Here is a 21553-nt window from a genome sequence, read left to right on the forward strand (position 1 = left end):
CAGAGAACAACTAGGTAATGAACCCCAAACCCCATGGACAACATTCACAACACAAAGCTAGGTAAAACCCAGGATACAAAATGGTACAGAAAACTACCAAGAGCCATTAAGATATGACTGATATTGGCACCTCTGCAGGATACGAGAAAGAAACAATAGGACATCTGGCAGGACAGAACACATAAAACAGACAACATTGGAAAGCTTAGTAAACCAATCTGAGAACAGCAATCAGCTATGACTCGTTCTGGCCACTTCAAGAGTAAGTGAATACAATGAATTCATCGTCAGGCACTGAAAGGTCTAGCACTATACTTTAACCTATTGTGAACTCTCAAAATTGTCCTTCCTGGGCTCCCTTCCAGACAAAGCCTCATACTGAAGAGAAATCACTGGGAGCAGACTGAAAAGTGTGCATGATTGGTACAGGAGAAACAATGAAAAAATAAGGTACAGAATAAAGCAGGAGAAGGAAAGTGGGAGAGACAGGAAATTCCAGAAAGCTAACTGCCATTATTTTTTAAACATATACACATAGACATGAGAGTTCTATGAAACTGGAAAACTTATGAACTCTGCCTTCTTCTATACGTTCAAGCAAAACAGTTTCACTTGAAAATAAGAAAACAAAGTACTAATGTCAAATCCCATTAATAAGTTAATATTAAAAATAAGAAGAGGATAAAGTGAAGAATAACATCCCTACAGACAATAAAAGTATGCCAGAAAGATATGGAAATAGAACAAATTAAACTGATAACTTATTTCAAAACAGTCAAAACCTTTAAAATAAGATACTAGTCATAAACGAACACCACAAATTAGAATAAGACAACTCAGAAGTGAAGTGACAGAACTTGATGAAAGAATGAGAAATACAAAAATACATCATTTCAGAAATGAAGTCTAAGAAATAAGAATCAATAAATATAATACATAAAGAAATACTGAAAAGGAAGAAATATTACAGAATAGAGAAAAATATTTTTTTTTAAATGAAATATTTGAAGGACAAAGGACAAGGGAAAGAACAGAACTATACTGGAACAAGGAAATGACTCCAGATGATAACTTGAACCCTCAGGAAAAATGAAGAATACCGGAAACAGTAAACATGCAGGTTAATACAAAAGACTCTATAAATAGTGTTTTCTCTTTTTTCTTTAACCTTTTTAACAGACAAAAGATTGTATAAAGCAATAAGTATAACCCTGTGTTAGATACAATAGAAATGTAATACAAATGACAATAATAGCACAAAGGATGGGAGAGAATGGGAATATACTTAGAGTAAAATGTATGTACTTTACATAATTAAATTAATATCACCACAAAGTAGGTTTTAACAAAATGCATGTTGCAATCCCTAAAATAATTACCTTTACAATCCCAAAAATACATTTTAAAATTATCAACCAAGGAATCAAAATGACACACCAGAAAATATCTACTTAATACAAAGGACAAAGGAACAAAGATGACGTAAGACAAATTTTAAAAAAAACACCAAAATGTCAGACATAAACCCAACCATATCATTAATAACATTCAATGTGAATAAACACACCAATCAAAAGGCAAAGGCTGTTAGACTGAATAAAACAAAGATTACACTATATGCTGTTTATAAAAGACACATTTTACATTCAAAGATACAAATAGATTGAAAAGAAAGGGTTACAGTAAACAGTAGCCATAAGAGAGTTGGAGCAGCTCTATCAGACAAAATAGATTTTAAGTATAAAAAGGTAACTAGAGACACAGTGGCAGGTTTTATGAGAAAGAGTCATCAGGAAGATACAATTAGAAACATACAGGTACCTAAAAACAGAGCCCCAGAACAAATGAAGCAAAATCTGACAGAAATGAAGGGAAAAATAGGCAGTTCAACAATATATATAGTTGGAGAGCTCAGCACCCTATTCTCACTAAAGGAAAGAACAACTAGATAGAAAATTACTAAGGATATAGAAAATTTGAACATTATTAACCAACTTAACCTACTATCTATAGAACATTCCATGCAACACCAGAATACACAATCTTTTCACGTACACGTGGAACTTTCTCCAAGACACCACATGCTAGGAGACAGAATTAATCTTAAAAGGCTGAACTCATATAAAATATACTACTCTCTGACCATAATGAAATTCATCAAGAAATCAACAGAAGAAAATTTGGGAAATCAAAATTATTTTCTAAATTTTTGAAATTTCTTTCTCAATTTCCTCTAAATCAGCAATGGGTCAAGGAAGAAATTACAATAAAAGTTTTTAAATATTTTGAGCTAAAAGAAAATGAAAATGCAAAATATGGAAATGTATATAGAATACTAATGCCTATATTAGAAAAGAAGAGAGATCACAAGTCAATTATTTATGATTTTAATCTTAAGAAACTGGAAGAAGAGTAAATTAAATCCAAAGCAAGCAAAAGGAAGAAAATAAAAACATTAGGATAAAAAGAAAAAAAAGGCAATGAAACAGAAAAACAATAAAGGGGGGAAAAATCAGTAAAACCGGAAGCTGGTTGTTCTTTGAAAAGATCCGCAAAACTAACAACCCTTTAGTGCTAGACTGACCAAGAAAAAAAGACGCAAATTGTGAAAACCGTGAATAAAGTGATGAATGAAAGAGAAACACTGCCTTACAGAAATTAAAAGGATTATTAGGAAATACCATTAACAACTTTATGCCAACAAATTACACAAATTTATGAAACAAAAATATTCCTGGAAAAAAACCAAATTACCAAAACTGACTCAAGATGAAACAGAAAATCTGGTAGATCTACAGCATACAAGGAAATTGAATTCATAATTAATACTTCCCAAAAAGAAATCCCCATGCCCAGATGGCTTCGATGACGAATTCTACCAAATATTCGCAGGAAAAATTGTATCAACTGATCACACACTCTTCCACAAAACAAAGAAAGAGGAAATATCTCCCGACTCTAGGAGGCTGATATTATGCTAATCTCAAAACCAAATAAACACAAGAAAAACAAACTATGGATCAATATCCTTCACTATTAAAGGCATAAAAATCCTCAACAGAATATTAGCAAACAAAATCTAACAACATTTCAAAAGAAGTATAAATCACGACCAAGTAGAACTTATCCCAGAAATGCAAGATTGGTTTAACAACTGAAAACCAATTACTGAAATTCACCATGTTCATAAAATAAAGAATAAAACCGCATAATCATTTCCACAGATGCAGAAAAAGGACTGGACAGAATCCAGTAATTATTCATGGTAAAACTGTCCATAAACTAGGAATAGAAAGGAACTTCCTCAACCTGATAAAATCCCTTTATTTAAAAAACCTACAGGTAATATCTGCTCAAGACTATTTTTAATCTTTTTTTTAAAAAATAAAGCCAATACAGAGAAACATAGCTTAAGAAGTGACTATAAGGCAAACACTCTTGCAACCATGAATTCACCCAGATGAAGGAAAAAAACTTGATCTGGGTGAATCACCCAGACGACTTCAAAAGGCCCTGCATGAACCCTGTCCCACTCCCTCCCTCTCCACAGAAGTAACTACTATTCTGATTTTCTATTAGTCACTTTCTTGCCTTTATAGTTTCACTGCTTTCTATAAGTGTGCATCCACAGAAAAACAGTTTAGCCTTAAGCCCCATTTTCATTTGCTATTTCTTTTAAAGTCTCTCTTTTAAAAAATGTTTAACTGGTACATGATAATTACACGTATTTGTAGTGTACACAGCAATGTTGCAGTACACATAAGGTACAGTGATCAGCTCAGGGTAATTAGCATGTCCATAATCTCAAACATTTAACATTTCTGTGTTGGAAACATTCAGTATCCTCTTTGAAACTATATAATGTTTTACCTGTTAAGTACAGTCATCCTACAGTGGTACAGAACACTTAAGCTTTTTCTAACGGTAATTTTGTATTTTTTTAGCAAATCTCTTCTTATCTCCTCCTTTCCCCTACCCTATCCAGCCTCTAGTATCCCCTATTCTACTCTTTACTTTTGTGAGATCAACATTTACCTTCCACATATGAGTGAGAACATGCATGGTTTAATTTTCTATTCCTGGGCTTATTTCACTTAAGATAATGTCCTCCAGGTCTATCCATATTGCTAGGAATGACAGGATTTCATTATTTTTATGGCTGAATGGTATTCCATTGTGTATATATACCACATTCTCTTTATCTGTTCATCTGATGTTGGACACCTAGGTTGATTCCATATCTTGGCTATTGTAAATAGTGCTACAATAAACATAGGGGTGCAAATGTCTTCATACACTGATTTCCTTTCCTTTGGGTAAATGCCAAGTAGTGGGACTGCTGGATCATATGGTAGTTCTATTTGTAAGTTTTTGAGGAACTTCCATACTATTCTCCATAGTGGCTGTACTGGTTTATACTCCCACCAACAGTGTATAAGAGTTCCCTTTTCTGTGCATTCTTGACAGTATTATTTTTTGTCTTTTTGGTAATAGCCATATCCTAACTAGGGTGAGATGATATTTCATTGTGAATTTAATCTGCATTTCCTGGATGATTTGTGATGTTGAGCATTTTTTCATATGTCTGTGGCCATTTATATGCCTTCTTTTGATAAATGTCTATTCGGATCATTTCCCCATTTTTTAAACAAACTGTTTTTTTGCTGTTGAACTGTTTGAGTTCCTTGTATATGCTGGATATTAATCCCATGTCAGATGAGTAATTTGCAAATATCTTCTCTCATTCTGTAGGTCGTCTTTTCACTGTGCTGTTTCCTTTGCTGTGTAGAAGCTTTTTAGTTTGATATAATGCATCTGGTATTTTTTGCTTTTGTTGCCTGCATTTTTGAGGTCTTATTCATAAAATCTTTTCCCAGACCAATGTTCTGAAGCATTTCCTCTATGGTTTACTCTACTAGTTTTATAGTTTCAAGTCTTACATTTAGGTCTTTGATCCATTCTGAGTTGATTTTTGTATAAGGTGAGAGGTGGGTGCCTAGTTTCATTCTTCCACATGTGGATATCCAGTTTCCCCAGCATCATTTATTTAAAAGACTATCCTTTCCCCAATCTATGTTCTTGGCACTTTTGTCAAAAAGCAATTGGCTATAGATACATGGATTAATTTCCGGATTTTCTATTCTGTTCCATTGGTCTGTGTTTCTGTTTTTATGCCAGTACCATGCTGCTTTGGTTACTACAACTTTGTGGTATATTTTGAAGTCTGTTAGTATGATGTCTCCAGCTTTGCTCTTTTTGCTCAGGATTGCTTTGGGTATTCAGGGTCTTTTATGGTCCCATACAAATTTTAGGATTTTTTTTCTATTTCTGTGCAGAATGTCATTGGTATTTTGACACGGACTCCACTTAACCTGTAGGTTGCTTTGGGTAGTATGGTCATTTTAACAATAAGAATTATTCCAATCCATGCGCATGAAATGTCTTTCCATTTGTCTGTGTCCTCCTCAATTTCCTTCATCACTGTTTTGTAGCTTTCTCTGAAGAGGTCTTTCACCTCCTTGGTTAAATTTATTCCTAGGTATTTTATTAGTTTCTTATAGCTATTGTAAATGACACTGCCTTCTTAATTTCTTTTTCAGCTAGTTTGCTGTTTTGTGTACAGAAATGCTACTGATCTTTTTGTGTTGATTTTGTATCCTGCAACTTTACTAAATTTATTATCAGTTCTAAGAATTTTTTTTTTTTTTTTTTGGTAGAGCATTCATTCAAGGCTCTTTTCCTGTCTGTCTTTTCCTTACAATCTCTCTGTTAAAGTACCTAAGATATTTCATTTATATGTCCAGATCTGCTGATGTACTCTCATGGTGCAGTTCAATGTTTCTCTGTCCTCTGTATTTCCTACAAATGGCCAGCTGATATATGGAGCCTTGACCAGACTCATGTTGAATTGATTCCTTTGACAAAATAGTAGGTAGTAGTATGTTCTTACACCAAAAGGCAAATAATGTCTGTTCTTTTCCTTCTTGTGATGTTAGTAGCCATCGATGCTCACTGCCTAGACCCATTCATTCACCAAAGTTATAAAATGGTGGTATTGCAATTCTGTCATTTCTTTTTCATTTATCAATTGAAATAGCTCTCTCATATCTCCTACTTTGTTAGCCAGAGGTACACTCACATAGGAAAAGCAGGATAAATTGCTTCTTTCTTGTATTTATCAACGTTCAAGGCAATAAATTCATTCCTATCATGCTATAATCTAAGAGTAACCAATTCCTTTTTAAAATATAATTATGAACTCAAGAATTTAAACATACTTCACAGGTTTCTACCAATCTCTGGCCGGTGGGAGTTGTGCAGTCATTTCTCCAGTCTTTCTGAAACGAACCTAAATAGTCTTTAACAGCCTCCTTACAATCTGTTATGACAATGTTCCAGCTCAGCAGGTACATTTCTTGCCCAAAACCTAGAATCAACAATTTTGCTAGAAAGGCTTGGTTTCTTTTAAGGTGGAATGGTTTTTCCCAACACCACAATCTGGGTGCTACAGAAGTTCACTGCTCACAGCACTGTAAATGTTCAACTGCTACTCAATTGGTTATTTTTGATCTAGTCCTCTTCAGTGTTCATAGTCAGGAAACAAACCAACACAGTTGGGTAGATGTATTTTTGAAAGATAAAATACCTAGTAAGTGCATACTAGTAAGTAATTTTCCATTAAAATATGGAATTATCAGTTTGACTTAACCTCTGCAGTATTACATCTATACTTCCTCTCTTGCACACAAGAATCTAGCATATGCAGGAGCAATATAATATGTCCTAATACTCACTTACTTGATGCAACAATAAAAAGCTTCAGAATAATGATATTTATTATGACCACACCAATGTAGTTACTATAAGAATTAAATTTATGGCCAGGCATGGTGGCTCCCACCTGTAATCCCAACACTGGTAGGCCGAGGCAGGCGGATCACTTGAGTCTAAGAGTTCAAGACCAGTAAACGGGCAACACGGTAAAACCCCATCTCTACTAAAAAATTAGTCAGGTCTGGTGGTGTGCACCTGTAGTCCCAGTACCTTGGGAGGCTCAGGTGGGAGGATAGCTTGTGCCAAAGAGGCAGAGGTTGCAGTGAACAGATTCTGCAACCTCTGCAGAATTCAAGCGATACTCCTGCCGTAGCCTCCCGAGTAGCTGGGATTACAGGCACCCACCACCATGCTCGGCTAATTTTTGTATTTTTAGTAGTGACGGGGTTTCACCATGTTGGCCAGGATGGTCTCAAACTCCTGACTTCAGGCAATCCACCCATCTTGGCCTCCCAAAGTACTGGGATTACAGGCATGAGTCACCGTGCCCAGTCACAAATCTTCTTGTAAGAAAATTTTTCTATAGTTGTTCATAGTTGTTCTATTCCCTTGCTCTGCTTTGCTTTCTAAAGAGTCTTATTATCTGTGTGTTGTTTCTTCTTTGCCTATCTTCAATATTTATCATTTTCTCTCAAATCATCTTTTGTCTTTCTGTATTTCTTTTCGGTCTTTAAATTTTTCCTTCTTTTCAACCTCTATTTAAAGGTTGTTTGGTTTATTCAACCTAGTGTCCCTTCTAGTTTTCTTTTCTGAAGCGATTTTTAAAATTATTTCTTAAGTTCTATCACTTCATTTCCGAATTTTTCTTTTTTTTTTTTAGACAGAGTTTTGCTCTCGTCGCCCAGGTTGGAGTGCAATGGCGTGATCTTGGCTCACTGCAACCTCTGCCTCCCAGATTCAAGCGATTCTACTGCCTCAGCCTCCCGAGTAGTTGTGATTAAAGGCGTGTGTCACCACGTCCAGCAAATTTTTGTATTTTTAATGGAGATGGAGTTTCACCATGTTGGCCAGGCTGGTCTCAAACTCCTGACCTCAGGTGATCCACCTGCCTTGGTCTTCCAAAGTGCTGGGATTATAAGTGTGAGTCATTTCTGAATTTTTCTAATCTTATGTTGTCCTTTCACATGTCATATTGGTTTCTCAATGACTTTTGACTCATTTATTTATTTGAAATTTAAAGAAAAAATTTATTGAAGATTTGAAAAATAATTCCTAAAAGACTGACTTTTTCAGAAAACTAGCTACATAATGCATCGCATCTACCATGTTAAAATGTGCACTAGACACAAATACAAAAACCATGCAACAAGACACCATTCTTCAACAATTTGAGCAAAGTTAAATGCCTAAAGAACAACATGGATGACTTGCAAAGAATGGGCTATTTAAGAACCATAACAAAAAGGAGCACACATGGATGAGTGTGTTCAGTTATATACACTGAATTGAACCTTTGACACTAGGAATCACAGCATTTTGTCATACAGCATGAACACATATTATAAAAGTACGTAGGGTCAAAGGAACAGGACCACCAGCATTCAAAGGCAGTTCTGTCAACTAGGCAATAAAACACTCTACAGCATGTGCCTCTGTTGTCCATTGTTGAATATACTGGCAGCAACTTTGAAGTGAAAAAAAACGTAAGATAGGAAAAAAGGAGCTATTACTCCTTTTATTTTCTGTTTAAACAGAAAAACATCAATTGTTGTACAATAACATCTTCAAAGTACTCCTTTGTACAACAGAAAGACTAAGAACAAAAATATGTTTACAGAGATCCAAACATGAGTGAGAGTGCCTCTCACACAGCTTTCTGATGGTTCTTTGGAGGAGCCATTCATAATTGCTGGGCACTAAAACATGTTGCAGAATTCTTTGCCAGGTACTTTAGGAAACTGTGAAGATAATTCAGTAATAAAACAAGGCTCTGCCAGGCGCAGTGGCTCATGCCTGTAATCCTAGCACTCGGGAAGCTGAAGTGGGTGGATCATGATGTCAGGAGTTCGAGCCAGCCTGACCAACATGGTGAAACCCTGTTGCTACTAAAAATACAAAAATTAGATGGGCGTGGTGGTGCGCACCTGCAATCTCAGCTACTCAGGAGGCTGAGTCAGGAGAATCGCTTGAACCGGGGAGGCAGAGGTTGCAATGAGTTGAGATCATGCCACTGCACTGCCACTTGGGCAACAGAGCGAGACTCCATCTCAAAAAAAAAAAAAAAAAAAAAACCACAAGGTTCTTCTCATCCAGAGGTGTATAGGCCAACACTGCTTTAATTTGTACATCAATAGATGTGGTGCTCCATAAACCTGGGACATGAGTGCATGAGGGTGATCTGCAAGAATTTCAGCATACTGTGGTCTGTCAAATTTGGAGAGTAGCTGGGTAGCCAACATTACATTGAAGTATTCTTCTATCCCTGCCACAACTTCATTAACAGCATACTCATTATCTGTTTTTCCATGAGATTTTTTTGTAATTTGCATAATCCTGAAGAATGGAATCCACATTCTTCTTGGCAGAAAGGTAAAAGAGATGTTTTCGTCTGGTAATTAAGTCCCAGTCATCAACAAGCCATGGTTTCAGCTCTTCAGGAATTTTCACTTTTTCGCTTCAACTCTGTTCATGAATGTGTCCTCATTTTCAAGAGTAGACTCTACCTGGGCCCTTTTCTTCCAAGGAGGCTGAGGCATCTCACTGGAACTGCCACCATCTCCATTTCCAGGTATTTTCTGTTTGTTCTTTTTTGTTTTCACTTCAACAATTTCTGTTGCAGACCAGATGTCTTCTTTCTTGGGGCAGCGCCTCTCAGCTCCCCCTCTGCATACCGCTCCTGATTGGCTTTTTGAAGTTCTGTTGCTGCAAATTGGTGTCCATGTATTTGAGTACTCTGCTCTCTGGAACCCATGCATCCCAATTTTTATTCCAACCACTGTAATATATAAAGTATTTCACTTGTTTGTCCTTTATGGCAACCTTTACACATTTTGTTTCATAAAGAAGCAGCCCATGAAAGTACAGCACTCGCTCATCCTTCTGGAACTCAGGGTTTGGGTCCTGCTTCAACGTCATTTGTAAGTGATTCGCAGCCTCCTCCTTCTCCAGCTCATTTTATAATAGAGGTTTGATCTGTTGAGCGGTCATGTTTTTCTGGGGTGCTTTTATTTATAAGAGCTTTTGTTTTTTCCTTTATAATAACTTTAAATGGGATTTTACCTTGATACTTTTCTGTTTCTCTTGTCTATGTAAAATTAGTATTCCTGAACTTTTAAAATAATGTAGAGTTCAAGGTAGTTTTTCTGATGTCACAGAATTCATTCCTCCGTTGTTTTCACATAATGTTCAAAAACCTGGTAGCTTGTTTCTGAGATCTACTAGCCATTGATCTTCCCAACCTTATCTGAACCTTCTCTTTCCTTCTCCTCCTGTTCTTCTCTATTCTATTGTCCCTATCCTGCTCAATTTGGATTATTCTGTCCTATTCAATTTTGTTTTAATCAGTGTGGTGCTCTGTCCTGGATGAGCACTCTGGCAGGTTCATTTCAGTAGTTCCATTTTGAGAGTTCGCTGGGGCTAGACTACTCTAGCTTCTTCTGTCTTTACCATGGTCACACTGCTCTTGCCTAATATTGGAGTGGGCAACCCGCCCACCCTCCCATTCAGCTGCTGTTCTTAAAATAACCCACCATCTTGTCCAGCAAATAGTTGTGGCTATTTTGGCGTTCCCCTGCTTTCAAGTCTTATGAGATACCCTGTTAAATCTCCCTGCTTATTCTTGCACAGTGATAACATGGAGGTCTTGCGGCTGTTGGTGATTTGCTCTTATCTAGTTGTACTTTCAAATGCCTAAGGCTATAGTAAATTTTATCCATGTTTTTGGATTTGCTACCTAGTTTCTGTTGGTGGTCTGCCCTTATCTAGTTTTATTTTCAAATGCCTAAGGCTATGGTCAACTTTATCCATAGATTTGGGTTTGCTATCTAGTTTCTGTAGGTTTCAGTTAAAAACAAAAACAAAAATACTATGACATGGTCACATCCATCTTCCTCGAATCCCCCTCACAGCCAGATTTGAGGTCAAAAACAGCAGTTGTTTCTATATTCATCATATACTTACTTTTTGACATTTAAATTTACTTTAAACCATATTGTTATATATCATTTCACTCTTTTTTGAAAGAAGGCAAAAAATACTCCAACTCCATGATTACAAAAAGTTTAACTGAATTCTCTAAATCTTTCCTGGTTTTCAGTACTTCTAAACGTCCCTTATTCTTAGTTCAGATAATTGACACATGTTTACACATTGAAAAAAATCCTTCAATCACCAAAACCTCTCATCTGGTGAGGTCTCAGATTGAGACCAAAAACCAAAATTATCATTAAAACACAAGAATCCAAATATAAAATGTCTTTAAAAATCTGAACATAATCTGAGAAGAAACTCCGCGTTGATGTATTATAGACTTTGTCTTCCTTGAACATTGAAATGTATAGTACATGCAGTAGGTTTTCTCCTTGTCCAGGGATGAGCAAACTACAGCCCACAGGCTCATTGTGCTTTACAAATAAAGTTTTACGCTGGGTGCTATGGCTGATGCCTATAATTCTAGCACTTTCAGAGGCCAAGGCCGGTGAATCACTTGGAGCTCAGGGATAAGACCAGCCTGGGCAACATGGTGACATGCCATCTTTACAAAAAATACAAAAATTAGCCCGATGTGATGGCGTGTGCCTACACTCCCAGCTACTCGGGAGGCTGAGGCAGGAAGATCGCTTGAGCCCAGGAGACAGAGGTTGCAGTGAGCTGAGATCACGCTACTGCATTCCAGCCTGGATGACAGGGCGAGACTGTCTAAAATAAATACGTAAATAGATAAATAAAGTTTTGCTGGGACACAGTCATGCCTATTCCCGTATGCATTATTATAGCCGCTTTTAAACTACAGTAGCAGAAGTAGCTGAACCGGAGATCATAAGCCTAAAATATTTACTATCTGAGCCTTTACAGAAAATGTTGGCCAAACCCCATCCTAGTAAAGAGATTTATCAAAGTTCCATTAGCAGGACTTGGGGGCTTTACTGGTCATTTTGCATGGGACACTCTTTGTTGTACTGATGCCCAGCACACTGCAGGATGTTTAGCAACCTTGGACCTTCCCCTAACACCAGAAGTAAAATACTAGTAGCACTCCCAGTCCTTGGGTTAAACAAAATTCTCCACACATTTCCAAACAAAGGGAGTAAAGATGCTACCCCTGGTGGAGAACCACTGAAGAATTAAATTAGCTCAGAGTAAGGAAAAAGGAAATACAGCCTGCAAATTCTAAATGCTATCAAGATGGATGATAAATGTAATTACTTTTAAAGCACTTTTAAACAGCTAACTAAAAGACTATTCTTCTTCCCCTCTGGCACTTAATCAAAAATAAACATATTTCTTAATAAAATTAGACTTTGTACTTTTAATATATTAAGGTTTCATGGAGTTTTCTTAAAAGTTTTTTTTAATTTTATAATCTTACCGATTTGTTCCATCCAGATTTGATTTGTGGATGAAATTAAGTTTTGCATCTGCCCAATAAAGCTTTTGTTCTTCATAATCCAAAGTCAGTCCATTTGGCCAGTAAATTTCACTGTTTATTATAATGAAGCGACTTGAACCATCCATTCCAGCACGTTCTATCTTTGGCACTTCTCCCCAGTCTGTCCAGTACATGAACCTAAAAATCATAAAAATGATTAAAGCCATGACAGAGCAGATATCAATCAAATACTCTGTAGTTATTACTATTAAAGAAAGCTCAGACCGTGCGCGGTGGCTCACACCTGTAATCCCAGCACTCTGGGAGGCCGAGGCAGGCAGATCATGAAGTCAAGAGATCGAGACCATCCTGGCCAACAGGGTGAAACCCCATCTCTACTAAAAATACAAAAACTAGCTGGGCATGGTGGTGGTGTGTGCCTGTAGTCCCAGCTACTCAGGAGGCTGAGGCAGAATTTGGTTGAACCTGGGAGGCAGAGGTTGCAGTGAGCCGAGATCGTGCTACTGCACTCCAGCCTGGAAACACAGCAAGTCTCCGTTTCCCAAAAAAAAAAAAAAAAAAAAAAACACCTCATTTCAGGGACACTAAAACTAAAACTCTTAGAAATTGTATTTTGAAATTCTAATATCTACCATTTGCACCCTGGTAATATCTGATTCAGACAAGTATCATCAAGGATCCAAAAACCACTGAATCAAAATGAATTGGTAAAAAGGATATTTACACCATTTCAATGTATCTCCCCACAGATTACTTGTTAACAACAAAGAAGAAAGTCATAACGTTAGAGAAAATAAACCCAGTGGATACTACCTTAGCTGAGTCATCTAAATTAACATCACCAATAAGAGAACAAACTGGCATTATATACCTCTTCATATGATATACCTTTACAGAACACAGTGTCTTTTATATGGTCTCTCTTCCATATTATTCCTGCCCCCCAAAAATGCATACCCCAAATAAAATTATGAGGAAACAGTGTGACTCAAGTTGAGAAACACTACAAAACAGTTGGCCTTTGACAACAGCAATGTCATAAAAGTCAAAAAATAAATAAATAAAAGGGTGAGGAACCAATATAGATTGGAGGAGAGCAAAGAGACATGATAACTACATCAAGTGTATGATCTTGAACTGATGAAGTAGGAAAAAGAAATGCTATGCAGACATCACTGGGGGGAAGAGGCAAAACTGATGTAGTATCAAATTACATAGCACTGTACTAATGTTAATTTCCTAAACATGCTAATTGTATTGTAGTTAGGATATAGAGGGGTTTGCTATACTACTTTTGCTTTTATTCCATCAGTTTGAAGATTTTTCAAAATAAAAAATGAAACACCTAATAGTCTCATTACAGAAAAAGAAACTTTTCTTTGATGTAAAAGAAAAACTCTCTTGGGCTGGGCGTGGTGGCTCATGCCTGTAATCCCAGCACTTTGGGAGGTCGAGGCACCTGTAATCCAAGCACTTTGGGAGGTCGAGGCGCCTGTAATCCCAGCACTTTTGGAGGGTCGAAGCACCTGTAATCCCAGCACTTTGGGAAGCTGAGTCAGGCGGATCACCTGAGTTCAGGAGTTCGAGACCAGCCTGGCCAACATGATGAAACCCCATGTCTACTAAAGATACAAAAAAAAAAAGTTAGCCGAGAGTGGTGGTGGGCGCCTGTTATCCCAGCTACTAGGGAGGCTGAGGCAGGAGAATTGCTTGAACCTGGGAGGCAGAGGTTGCAGTGAGCCGAGATCGCACCATTGTACTCTAGCCTGGATGACAAGAATGAAATTCCGTCTCAAAAAAATAGAAAAAAAAAAATAGAAAAACTCTTAATGTGTTATACTTCACTTAAAAGCATATTTTCAAAAGTTAATGAGGGGCCAGGAGTGGTGGCTCACACTTGTAATCTTAGCACTTTGGGAGGCTGAGACAGGTGGATCACTTCAGGTTAGGAGTTTAAGACCAGCCTGGTCAACATGGTGAAACCCCATCCCTACTAAAAATACAAAAATTAGTCAGGTGTAGTGGCAGGTGCCTATAATCCCAGTTACTCAGGAGGCTGAGGCAGGAGAATTACTTGAATCCAGGAGGCCGAGGTTGCAGTGAGCTGAGATTGTATGCCACTGCACTCCAGCCTAGGCAACAGAACAAGACTCTGTCTCCAAAAAAAAAAAAAAAAAAGCTATGAAACAGATCAGGCAGTTAATAAATGGGTTGAAACCCAAATGAAATTCAGGTATAAGTTTTGCTCAAATAATTGGTGGAATGGGTAACACTGAAATGAATCTACTTATGCATATTGGTATCTCCACTATTTCATATGAACTGCTTACCCAAAGGAATGATGAGGAGAATATCATGTAGGGGAATAAATACACCTTCTAGATACAAGGCACTGTGCTAATGGCTTTACTTACATTATCTTACTTAAACCTTAAGCAACCTTACAAAATATTATTTGTTCATCACCACATTTTGATGAGAAAACTGAGAAATGTAAGCACGTCACTCCAAGTCACATTGCTAACAAATGAAGAACAGAAATTCAAACCTACATCTCTTAAATTCTAAAGTCAATGTGTATGTCATATGTCAGAGCCTTGATTTTTAAGGAAGAGAAAACAAAATGCTCCCTAGATTGGGAACAGTAGTTGGACACTATCCAGAATGAGCAGTATGGACTAGATTAATACAGGATATAACTGTGGCCATGAGCTGTGTAACAATGTGGCCAACAACAGACTATCTATAAAATGGTGGTCCTATAAACTACAATACTGTATTGTTACTACACCTTTTCTATGTTTAGATACACAAATACTTACCATGGTGTTATGACTGCCACCACACTCAGTATAGCATGCTGTACAGGTTCGTAGCTTAGCGGCAATAAGCTATCTTATATAGCCTAGGTGTATAGTAGGCTGTACCATCTGGTTTGTGTAACACATGATGTTCACACAATGATGAAATCACTCAACATTTCTCAGAACATGTCCCTACTGTTAAGCGACACATGACTATATATAGGAAGGCAGACCAGACCACATTAGAATTTTTCATTTTGGCCGGGCGTAGTGGCTCACACCTGTAATCCTAGCACTTTGGAAGGCCAAGGCGGGCAGACCACGAGGTCAGGAGATCAAGACCATCCTGGCTAACATGGTGAAACCCCGTCTCTATTAAAAATACAAAAAAATTAGCCAGACGAGGTGGCGGGCACCTGTAGTCCCAGCTACTGGGGAGGCTGAGGCAGAAGAATGACGTGAACCCGTGATGTGGAGATTGCGCCACTGCATTCCAGCCTGGGTGACAGAGCGAGACTCCATCTCAGAAAAAAAAAAAAAAAAAAAAGAATTTTTCATTTTTATTCTGAGAACAACACGAAGGCACTTCGAGACTTTTAAAATTAAAGGTGATGGCCAGGTACGGTGACTCATGCTGTAAATCCTAGCACTTTGGGAGGCCAAGGCAGGAGAACTGTCTGAGTCCAGGAGTTCAAGAACAGCCTGGGCAACACAGCAAGATGCTGTCTCTAATTTTTAAAATGAAAAAATCATAATAAAATAAAATTGGAGGTGAAATGACTGGTTTGTGTTTTCAGGAGGGAGAAAAAAATGTCTGCGGTTTGGGGAAAAACTAGAGGAAAACTAAAAGAATCCTAAGGCCAGGTCTTCCAAATAGGCTCTGTGAGTTGAGCAAATTCTCTCCCCGAAGCAATGAAGAAAAGACAAGATTGTCAAAACTAACCACCAAAGCCTCCAAAAACTGATCAAAGGTCATACAACAAAATGAGAAGCATTTATTCAAGAAAAATACACTGCATCTCACTAAGAACTGTGGTATTTTAGCTAGGGGCTACTCCTATCCCCATCTATACTGCCAGGTTTGTGGCATAAACATTCTACTGTGGGCAAACATGGCAGGCCATAAAGAGTGGTAGCTACCTTCCCAGGCAAGATGGGACTGACCTTATTTGGAACAAGGCATGGAAAAATCTGTACCCAGGAATGTTATTAAAAGCAAGAGTGGGCTGGGTGCAGTGGCTCATGCCTGTAATCCCTGCACTTTGGGAGGCCGACGCAGGCAGATCGCGAGGTCAAGAGGTCAAGACTGTCCTGGCCAACATGGTGAAACCCTGTCTCTATTAAAAATACAAAAATTAGCTGGGCATGGTGGTGTGCACCTGTCGTCCCAGCTACTCGGGAGGCTGAGGCAGGAGAATCGCTTGAACCTGGGAGGCGGAGGATGCAGTGAGTCAAGATCGCACCACATAACTCCAGCGACAGAATGACATTCTGTCAAAAGAATAATAATAATAATAATAATAATGTTTTCAGTGGCAGGCATCAGGAGGACCATTATCTAAGCGATAAGTGACTCTGGTGGGGGCAAGCAACAAAATAGCAAACTAGCCAGAAATCTAACAGGAAGATCCTAGGAAAAAGACTGCCAATAAGAGCCTTAAGTGGATATTCATTCTTGGTAGTCAGGAAGGCTGTGTGCATGTATAAGACTACACCAGAAAGAATATTTGCAAGCTAGTTTCTGATTGAATATGGGTCAAATTTGAAATTGCCTAAAATTTTAAGACATTCTCCAAACCATAAACAGGTCCACAGGAAAATGGGGGAACACTAACTTGCTGGCGTTTAGGAACAACCTTTAAATGACCACTAAGATAAGAGTGACACAGAGGCAATCCCTAGAAAGCCAGGCGTAAGAAATATTTTAAAAGGAAAACAGACAACAGAATTAATCCAGGGAAGTCATTAAACAAACACACACAACAATGGCAACAAGCCCAGGGAGGGGTCAGAATCCACAATACATATTAACTATAATATATTCATACAATGGAATACTATTCAGCAACATAAAAGAACTACTTGTCAATGACAAGGATGACTTTTTAAAATTATGCTGAACAAAAGAAACCACACATAAAAGAGTACCTACTATGTGATCCCATTATATGAAGCTATAGATGTAAAATCACAAAAACTAATCTATGGTGATAAAAACCAGATTCACAGTTACTGGGGAGTAAGGGATTGACTGTAAAGGGGCTTAAGGCACCTTCTGAAGTGGAGGGATGAATGTTTGTCTTAGGTATATTTATCAAAGTCCATTAAACAGTCAACAAAAAATATATGATTTTTTTCCATGTAAATTCTAACTCAGTAAAGTTGCTTAAAATATGAATAAGAAACATGGACTATTTTTAAAAGTTAATTCAAAGGTAACTTTTCTTAGAAACATTTCCCAGCTTACTAAGGCAAAGTTATTCCCTCTTATGAGCTCTTGGCATGTTTTGTTTTACTATAGGACTTAATCAGAGTTTGTAGATCAATTACAAAGAACTCAAAGGTAAAGACTAGGTGTCATACCACATCACAATGACTGGCACATTGCACGTATTTTTTTTTTAAATAAAGATGAATCCAGACCTTGTGCTTTCCATTTTCAATTTCTCCTCTCACCCCCAATTCAATGCATACTGAAATGGGTAAGACACATGAAATGCTACAAGAAAAGAAAGGAAGTATAAAAGGTTAATAACCTAAGCATAGCAACAGCCAGAAACAGTGAAATGGTTTTGTGTGCATATGTCTATTACATGAACTAGATTTCTCCTCAGGATATCTTTAACGCACAAATCAACTGGTATTTCCATCTTGATAGAGTAATACAGTTAAAAACAAGTCCACAGCACAATTCATTAGCCCCCCTCTCGTCTTCTATTAATACATAAAATGAAAACTACCAGTATCTTTAAACAAACAAGTGTAGAAAAGAAGTTATTTTCACTGCAGTATCTACTAACCTATGCTCTGCATTGTGTGTGCAAAATGCATATACTTGAGATTACGTGATATGAAGTTTGAAATGTTGCCATCGCAGGCTGGGATGACCAGAAGCAATTTGCACACTATAAAGATGGAAAATGCAATAAGAACTATTGTCTTTTTTGTATAATATAATTTAGGTAGGTTTCCTAACTGTAACTAATCTAAGCATTTAACTTTGTAACTCGGTGTCTAATTTATAGTGAAATAAAATGTTACAAATGAGTGAGTCAGCCTAACAAGATTTTAGTAATGAATAAAAGTATTTGCATGCTACTATGTACCAAAGCTAATGGATAATTCCTTCATTATTCAACCCTAAAAAATAAATCGTCATGTTTTTTCAAGGATAAGACCCAGATAAAGATTCCAACTACAATAAGTGAAACGAAGGCATTTGTCAGATGAGAACTTGATAATTTAGCATTTTAAAACAGATTACAGATGTGCCTTCATTTGCGCAAATATTTAAAATATAAAGGAACAAATTTCATCTATAAATATTAAACATTTTCATTATTTGATTAACTTTTAAGTTAAAAAGCTCATTACAAATGTAACCAAGAAAGTGATTAGGACACAGAAAATTTTTTAAAAAGTATTTTCTAAGTTACCAAGATATTATTCAATTTTCTTAAGGTTTTGAACACCTATTAAAGTGGTGAGCACCTATTAGGAGCTAAGCACCATGCCTGATATAGGGAATATGAAAATAAGCAAAGCAAAACTATTGCCCTTACAAAATTTGCAATGTAGACAAGGAGTGGCAAGTATATTGAGGAAGGTATAAACAGGAGGCTCTGAGAGTATAGAGAAGTGACACTCAATCAAGTCAGTGAATGTAAGAGTTGTCAATAAAACATACCAGAGAAAGTATTTTACTTAGGCAGTTGCCAAAATAGGAAATAAGTGTTCCAGGAAGAGGACATAGCATATGAAGTCATGATATATTCAATAAACAGCAAGAAGATCAATAGAGCTGCACACTGTGAGGTACGCTGGCAATGAAAGAAATCCTACGTGTATTATTTCACTATACTAAGAAACTTGGACTCCAGTGACAATAACATTGAGGGACTGGCTAGAGGAAGAAGAAACTAGAAAAAGCCAGAAAACTGAAATATTCCAAATAAGAACTAATGAAGGCAACAAAAGTTGAGGACTGGATCAACATGAAAGAAGAATGAGAGAGCATACTATGATGGCTCCCAAGATTTGCAAATGTGAATGCGTGTGTATTGGTCTCATTCAACATAACATGGAATTAGATGTGATTTGGGATAGCAAGATGATGAGTTCAAATAAGGATGAATTGAAGTATCCTCACCTCACTGTTTTTCCTTCTGTATCCAGACCACCAGTCAATAGAATAACAGAAAAATCAGTGTAAAAATAAGTGAAAGTTGGTCAGAAAAGGTAAATAAAGTAAAAAGGATAGTAACAGTCAAAGAAGTTGGTCTATAGTAACAGGGCAAAATAAATCACAATTAGGAGTTGCACATGAAACTAAGTCAATCCAACAGTGTTGAGCCGTGCTAATTCTAAGAACATTAATGTGACATATGTAAGTAACTCTGAAAGGACCTATAAAAAGCCACAGGTCCTCAAAAACATTTTGTTGCCATCAAATTTATTTTGGGGGAAACTTCAAAAATCACATACATCATTAATCAAATTGAAAATGCAGCCAATGAAAATAGTTCTGATTTTAATGTGAAAAAGAAAAGTGTCGTGTAAAATTCACACCCTTCCAGTTACTAATACCTGAACTTGATTTCTGACCCCATGTTCCCATCTTACTCTGGTTAGATTAGGCTTTAAGTGAAGAGGAGTTTGAAGAATTTACGGATTTCTGCTTCCTAATAGAAGTGAAAAGAAAAAAAGAATTGTGAAGAAATCGGACATACTTCTACACTTCCCGTCTACTTGATCATGTGTTGGTATCATATTTTTAAAATAAGTAGAAATTAATAAAAGAGGATAGTGAAAGCATTCATGTTAGCAGGTTGGTTTCTGTGGTTGTTTTCACAGAGAACATAGAGTAAACAGATAAGAGAGTCTGGGCCAGGTGCAGTGGCTCACACCTGTAATCCCGGCACTTTGGGAGGCCGAGATGGGCGGATAATGAGTTCAGCAGTTTGAGACCAGCCTGGCCAACATGCTGAAACCCCAAACCCCATCTTGACTAAAAATACAAAAATTAGTTGGGCATGGTGGCAGGCACCTGTAATCCCAGCTACTTGAGAGGCTGAGGCAGGAGAATCACTTGAACCTGGGAGGTGGAGGTTGCAGTGAGCCAAGATCATGCCACTGCACTCCAGTCTGGACAATAGACCAACACTCCATCTCAAAAAAAAGAGAGTCTGGAATGGAATTCCAGATACACATGGTTTGGGATGGTAAGATGATGAGTTCAAATATGGATGAACTAAAGCATCCTAACCTCACTGTTTTTCCTTCTGTATCCAGAGTAGGGATGGCTATGTTATCCCATGTTTTCACCTGTCCCTCAATAGAGATAATAATTCTACTTAATTACTTGCTTGTGACAGTATGCATCACCATGAAATTCTGAATGTATAAACTAGTTGCCCCGGAGAAAATAAGAACCTCATGAACAGCCTTAAGCACCCAGTCTAGTCGATTAATTTTAAATAGTGGACATAATGCAAAGAATATATTTAATTCATAAATAATATTGGTAAACCATTACTAGAAGTTAAAGATTATAACCTGAAAGTGGGCAACAGATTATATCAACTTAATTCCCAATGATCATCAAAGAAAATGCTAACTCTAGTAATTTTTCAAAATTGCTGTTATACGTCTTTCCTCTTTCCAAAGAATTAAAGGTGACACATTTTGAGTGCCTCTAAGTTTAATAAAAATGAAATATTAACTGTCAGGAATGCCCCTCTTCAAGCACACTCTCTCCTCCGTGCTCCTGCACGTTGTTCTGATACTATGCTCCAGGTACAAACTACATCTCCGTACATTTCAAATACAGTATTAGGACTGTGTATCCACATGTTTTCCACCACTCTAGATTCCAGGTCCTTGAGAACAAGAACCTTGTTTTATTTTTTGTTGCATCCCCTATCCTAAAACAATCTAGCATAATGCCAAGTACACAGTCAGCACTCAAATACTTAATAATGGTCTGTACTCACCTGCTCGTGGGACATCTTGTATCTGTCTTATTACCAAGGCCATATCCTTGAAAAATACAGGTAAAATTTCATTTTACTGATTACCATTATTATTCTGCTATGCTCCAGTTACGAGCTGCTTGCTTTTCTTTGAATGTGCAAAAGCATGAGGAGAG

At 37.2% G+C, this 21553-nt stretch overlaps 1 protein-coding gene and 1 pseudogene across 3 annotated transcripts in view; both read right to left on the reverse strand.

The window, feature by feature from the left end:
* The window catches only part of LRP6 (LDL receptor related protein 6), a 154795-nt gene that overhangs the window by 75140 nt on the left and 58102 nt on the right, over positions 1-21553 (reverse strand). For all 3 annotated transcript variants that reach the window (XM_007967688.3, XM_007967686.3, XM_073020489.1), the window contains one exon: positions 12362-12559. In XM_007967688.3, coding sequence (XP_007965879.1) covers positions 12362-12555 — 194 coding nt within the window. In that variant the 5' untranslated portion in view covers positions 12556-12559. The remainder of the gene's footprint in view (positions 1-12361; positions 12560-21553) is intronic.
* LOC103218638 (mortality factor 4-like protein 1) lies at positions 8639-10433 on the reverse strand (annotated as a pseudogene).

Source organism: Chlorocebus sabaeus, chromosome 11, assembly GCF_047675955.1.
Source record: "Chlorocebus sabaeus isolate Y175 chromosome 11, mChlSab1.0.hap1, whole genome shotgun sequence".
Classification (NCBI taxonomy): domain Eukaryota; kingdom Metazoa; phylum Chordata; class Mammalia; order Primates; family Cercopithecidae; genus Chlorocebus; species Chlorocebus sabaeus.